At 36.8% G+C, this 6,000-nt stretch overlaps 1 protein-coding gene across 6 annotated transcripts in view; it reads right to left on the bottom strand.

Annotated features, from left to right (window-relative positions):
- Positions 1-1,138: 1,138 nt before the first annotated feature.
- Positions 1,139-6,000, bottom strand: part of aff4 (AF4/FMR2 family, member 4) — a 30,509-nt gene continuing 25,647 nt past the window's right edge. For all 6 annotated transcript variants that reach the window (XM_030745854.1, XM_030745851.1, XM_030745852.1 and 3 more), the window contains 5 exons: positions 5,498-5,569; positions 5,227-5,320; positions 5,048-5,091; positions 4,640-4,857; positions 1,139-3,706 (listed from right to left, as the gene is read on the bottom strand). In XM_030745854.1, coding sequence (XP_030601714.1) covers positions 3,579-3,706; positions 4,640-4,857; positions 5,048-5,091; positions 5,227-5,320; positions 5,498-5,569 — 556 coding nt within the window. In that variant the 3' untranslated portion in view covers positions 1,139-3,578. The remainder of the gene's footprint in view (positions 3,707-4,639; positions 4,858-5,047; positions 5,092-5,226; positions 5,321-5,497; positions 5,570-6,000) is intronic.

Here is a 6,000-nt window from a genome sequence, read left to right as displayed (position 1 = left end):
ATTAAACATATCCATATATATTTTATTCTCAATACAGCAAAATACAAAGAATATTCAGGACAGACTCTCATTAGTCACAATTAATACTCACTTCACAAGAATGCTTTTTAAATTACATTACCTAAGTTTGAAGATCAAACTCAATGAGTACCTTTAATCATATTGCATCCATCATATATAGTATCTCTATCATCAGTTCTCTTAAAACTAATCCAATTTAGATTATTGTACATAGTGTATGCTGCTGGTCTCAGCTCTGAGACAACTTCTAGAAAAAAGGTGTTATACAACTTACTGTATAAACTGCTACAACTGGTTTTGATGTGTAGAGAAATACCTCTGTTTCAAAAGACATGTTGGACCAATTGTTCAAAAGGGACACATAGTAAATATACCTCTCTGAGGAAGAAACAGACGTGGTTTTACAGAACAGACTGTACATGCCATCCATCCATCCAGCCATTCATCCATCCATCCCATGAGATCAACAATATACACTTCATGAAAAAGTACACAGCTCCATATTAAATACAGAGAAGACAAAATATTCGCACTTGGACCTAAAGACGTTAATGATTATGTGGTGACCGTGATACTGAGACAGTGAAGCTGAAGACAAAGTATACCAGCACAGTTAGAAAAAGGACTGAGAAAACATTTGATATACAGATTTACCAACTTAAGGTATAATCTGTAACCACTTGGAAGAAGAAAACACAAAATCCCAAAAGGGAAAAAATGTGCATAAAGTATCTCACAAGTATATTTACAACATTTTTAAATTTAATAAAAATGTCAACCTGTAGTAGAAATTCACCCTTAAAGAAATGTTATATTTACAATTTATACATTTGTATTTAAATAGAAACATGCAAGTGTTAACATCTTCCTACTGAATGCCAAAATAAAAAAAAAAAAAAAAACCTCATCTTACCCTGGATTCTTTCAAGTTAGAATTAATATTAATTACTAATTACAATGAAATCTCATCATGAACAACTCCATTACATTTACATCTTCCTATTTCATAAAATGGTGCTCATTAAAAAGGCAAAATAGGAAAGAAATATTAAGGAAAAGGGGCAGAAAAATAAATAAGCATGAGTAGCAAATTGTTAAAAATTTTTCTAATGCTTGATTTTTTTTTTTTTTTTTTTTTAAACATGTGACTACAAGATAGTGTAGGGAACACAAGGCGCTGACCTCTACTTACAAAGTGTACCAGTGTATGAAGACATTGATTGGGCTGGCAAAACCCAAAGAGGAATTCCTATGAGAAAAGTGGCCTCCAGCTTTAAGTAGAAAATGGCTAAAGCCATCTGTGTTTGGTTATAAAAACAGATCTATACACACACATACACGCTAAACCGGTACACAAAATTGCAATAGCTAAAGGCATTGGATTTGAGTTCAACAGGTTTATCACTGAGGTGGAAAAAAGAAAGTGGGGGGGAGGGGAATCCCAAGCCTAAAAATATATATATATGTATATATTTTTTTTTTTCCACAGAAACAGCTTCTTTTGTGTGTGTAAAAATCCTGCATAGATCAAAATAATACCTCCTCTGACTTGCTTTTTTTTTTTTTTTTTTCAAGTGTAAGAGAAAATAACAGTATCCCCTCCTACAATAAAGGCCAGGGAGCCAGTGAAGGAAAGAAAATGACAAGACAACAAAAAATAAGGGTCAAACCTGGGCCAAACAGCAACTTGTTTTGTCTTGAGATACGGGGGGGGGCAAGAGTGATTATAGAGCTTTCTGGCATGTTCCTGTTGAAACTATGCAGCATCTAAAACAAAATGAATGCTATCTGGTCCAGGCTTTAGTATTTCCAGCATATTTTGATATAAAACAGGCTTGAAATAACAAAAGAAATAAAAAATAAAAAATGGACAGTTCATGTCAGTGAATTACCAAAAATCCAAATGCCAACTTAAATCAATGCTATGTTAACATCTTGAACCATAACATTGAGCTACTATCTTGTAATACAAGTATGATTACAGTTTGACAACGTTAAACAAGAACATATATAAACACTTGTTCTTATAACCTCTGTTGCAACCCTGCTTTATGCATCTGACAAGTTACACTTCTGCTTGGCTAGCATGACAAAGAAAAAAAAAAACTGCTTGGTATATAAATAAAATCTATATTGGTTGTTATACTTTTTCTTGAAATATATAATCATAGATTTAAAACTCTGCTGTATAAATACAACACTGATCACTCATCTGCATCGCTAATGAGTTCCATTCCCTAAACAACATATTTACTTTCAAATACATTAGCTTCTGTTCAGCCAAATTAGTACTAACTCAGGCCCAGTTCTTGCAAAAACTGCACTGTAACTGCATTGGATGTGGACATGATCTTCAATACTCAAATCACTCCCTGCTGTTCCTTAGAAAAATACACTCAAACATGGGGGGAAAACAAGAATAACACTGTTTGGAAAAGGCTCATACTCTAGGAAATCCAGCTACAAATGGGAAAAACATCTCAAACGAAAAAGCCGAATTGTGGAGCTTCAAAGAGGCGGAAAACCTCAATGTTATTGTCATCAATTTTGTCAAAGACCTCGCTAGCGACCCCTGGAGGCCATGTGAAGCATTTCATTTGTTAGAAGGCCAATCAGATTTCATGATTCTGAAAGATGAAATGACACTCTTTAAGCTGAGCACACTGAGCAAGAGAAGTACTAAGGGATTATTAATAAATACGTGTGCCATATGAAATCTGCTGTGCACAGTAGCCCTTCCTTCAGTTATATTTTCAGGCAATTCTCCAAGGTTTTGCTTCTCATACTCTTAAATGGTGGTGGCCAACGCCATCTTTACAATCCAAAAAAACCCAAACAAAAACAATTGCTGCAAGAATAATTGTTCCATCAACTGCTAAACGTTTAAAAAAATACATAAGAAAAAATGTGGCTATAGCAAAAAAAAAGAATGAAAAATAATTTAATCAGATATGACAGGTGACTATTTTCCTGTAGCTGACATACAAGGCACAAAAATGATAAAGAGAAACCTTCATTTTAAAGCACCTTTGGTGTTTATGGGAGGTACTTTGGTGAAACGAAGAAAAATAAAAAGTTCAAAGCCAAAGTAGCCTATAAACCAAAGCCGAGTTTTAGTGTGTTCGTAATAAATAATCCACCCAGTGCTTCCATGCTGGAGAGATTAAAAACATGGCCTTCAAAGATTCTCTAAGAATGCCAATATATGTGTGAAGCCAGGTGATAAGTTCTTCTGACTGCTGCCGCAGTGTGGATGCTTCTCCCAGTGTGGTGCCGTTGAAGGTGAGAGATGCTCTAAATTGCTCAGTGTTTTTTTGTTTTGTTTTATTTTTTTTGGCAAGCTGGTGTAGGAAATGAACACAGTGTTGGAGATATGTCTGAGAAGTTCATCACACGTGTGTGTAAATGGAGGACCAGAGGAGGGTTGTGTTTGTGTGTGTCTGCTTTGAGGGCATGCGCATGTGTGTCTCTGTCTCTGAGCACATGTTGCTGAATACAAGAGGCTGAGGTGTGTGTGTGTGTGTGTGTAAAAGCAGCTTGCAGGGAGTCGGTCCTTGCTAGGGAATAACTTTAGCGTCCAGGCGCAGCCAGTGGAGGCCCTGCCGAGTGTAACGCACCAGTTCTGTCATGCTGCTGGTGTTGAAGATCAGAGGTCCCATAACTTTGTCCAACTCCATGAAGAAGTCTGGAAATGGGGAAAAAAAAAAAAAAAAAGCAGCAAAGCCGGTGAATGACCGGTCTAAAAAATGACAAAAACAGTCAAGGAAATTGTTAAAAAATAGCACGCTATGACCAACCAGATCACACAGAGTTAAGTGCATTCAAAAATATTCAATGTGAAAAAAATTAAACAGTACAATTTCACAATTTCTCATATTAGTCAACATGTATGATGCAGCACAGAAAAGCCAGCCAAATACACAGTCTGCGAATCCCACTCACACTGTTTGCAAATATCTCTTTGTAAGTCCAGAAAAATCTAGTTTACTGAACAGATTCTGAGACATAAACTGAAAAAAATTTATTTGGCCACAAATCCTATCCAGCAAAACTATAGGCTGTGAAAGGGATGTTTGCTTTACTCATTTTTTTTTTTTAAATAATGAAATAAGAAAATAGATACAGATTCACTGCCTTTATAGTGAGCAGGCCTCAAGGCCTATTCTATGACAAGAAAAACCCTTCATTAGCAAAAAATGTCTGCAACCAAGGCAAATAAAACCTTCAAATGAGTCATAACATGCAGCTGGAAGAAAGAAAAAAAAAAAAAAAAAAAAGAGCCTAAGCAAGATGGTCTGCATAATCGATCAGTCAACCTGCTGCCAATTTTCAAATCATTGACCCATCCCGAAATCTCTCTACAGTGGGAGCCAATACTGCTGGCAAACATCCGTGGAAAACCTTAAGCTGCTGCTGAGCTGTTAAAAATGTGGATATTTATAGCTCAAGATATATAGTTTTGAATCCTATCTGGATTTGCTTTTAAACACAAATCTTCAGTAACAGATGACAAGTAAGTCCAGAAAAACAAAACTTGTGTCTTACTTTTTAACTAATGCATATATTTAAAAAAAAAAAAAAAAGTATATCTATATAAGTAAATCCAAGTGCCATTTACCTTTTTGCTCCTTAGATAGTTGCTCAGCCTGGTCCCAAACCTCGGTGGCGTACAGAAAGTTGGAGGTGACCTGGACATAACTGGCAGCCATCTGGTGGATCCGCTGAGGTATGGTCACAGACGAGCTAGTGCTGCTGGTACTGCTGACTGCTGGGTACCCACCTGCTGTGCCCGGTGAGAGTTTGGGAGATACTGGAGAGGGCATACCTGCTGTCTTACTGCATTAGGAAACAGAAACAAGCAGATATGGTACTAAGTTTACTGGCACTGTGACGCAGAATCTACAAGTATTCACTGATGTAACTGTTGTCCAGTAGCACAGTTAATAGTGCAAATAAGCACTCAGATAGGACAGACAGAGGTCTCTTTTACTTTATGCATCAAAAATTAACTCAGGATGTGACTTACTTTCCCATTCCAGGAGAGGGAGCTTGGGTGTTACTCAAAGAGTTCTGTCAAATGAAATAAGAGGAAGAACATTATGTACACAGATCGGAAGCACATTCACAGAGGAAAACTTTATTTATGGAATTTTACTGCATGTCTTCGATTTTGAACGTCTCCCAAGAAAAAGTTAATACAAGTACCTTTAGGTGTTCAGTGAGTGTTTTAGAATATTTTAGAGCGCTGTCCTTCCTCAACTTGAATAACCGCAGGTAAAGAAGAGACTGGCATCGCAGGCTGGAAGCAAAAATGGATAAATATTGATCAAAACTAATGATCACAGATTTGTGGGCAGCTTAAATACACAGTTCCTCTTGAACAGCCATCCAGCATTAGCAACAGCCAGGTAATGAGTACTTTGAGAGAAAGATGAAGATAAAGAGTTCACCACCCGATGTCATTCAATATACTCACCACAGCACAGCTAGCCTCTTGTCTGCTGGAGTAGCATCTGGGGCCATGTAGCTTTTTAACTTCATAGTGTATCTGAATGCACAGACAAAACAAGATCTTAGTTTTTTGTTGTTGTTTTGTTTTGTTTTTTTAAGGAGAAACAACTGTTCAAACAAATTAAGCACTTTAATAATTGAACATAATTAAAGCAGCATTTCACCAAATATCAAAATCCATACAGCAGAGCCAGAGATGATCTCTTTTTAGTCCAAAGTTTCTACTGCTTTGTCAACACCTAGTGCTCACATTACCCACAATGCAAATCAGGCACTGGTGCGGTGCGTTATGCAACTAGTTTCTCATGCAAGCTTGAGCTGTTTGCCCCCAGGCACAGATGAGAAGTGCGCTCAAAGTTTTTGGAGCCACAGAAAGTTTTTACACAACTACATCCATATACAGTGGGGAAAATATGTATTTGATACACTGCCGAATTTGCAAGTTTTCCCACCTACAAAGAATGGAGA

Source organism: Archocentrus centrarchus, chromosome 14, assembly GCF_007364275.1.
Source record: "Archocentrus centrarchus isolate MPI-CPG fArcCen1 chromosome 14, fArcCen1, whole genome shotgun sequence".
NCBI classification, from domain to species: Eukaryota; Metazoa; Chordata; class Actinopteri; order Cichliformes; family Cichlidae; genus Archocentrus; species Archocentrus centrarchus.
Note: the sequence above shows the minus strand (reverse complement) of the source record. Positions and strands in the feature narration are given on the sequence as shown.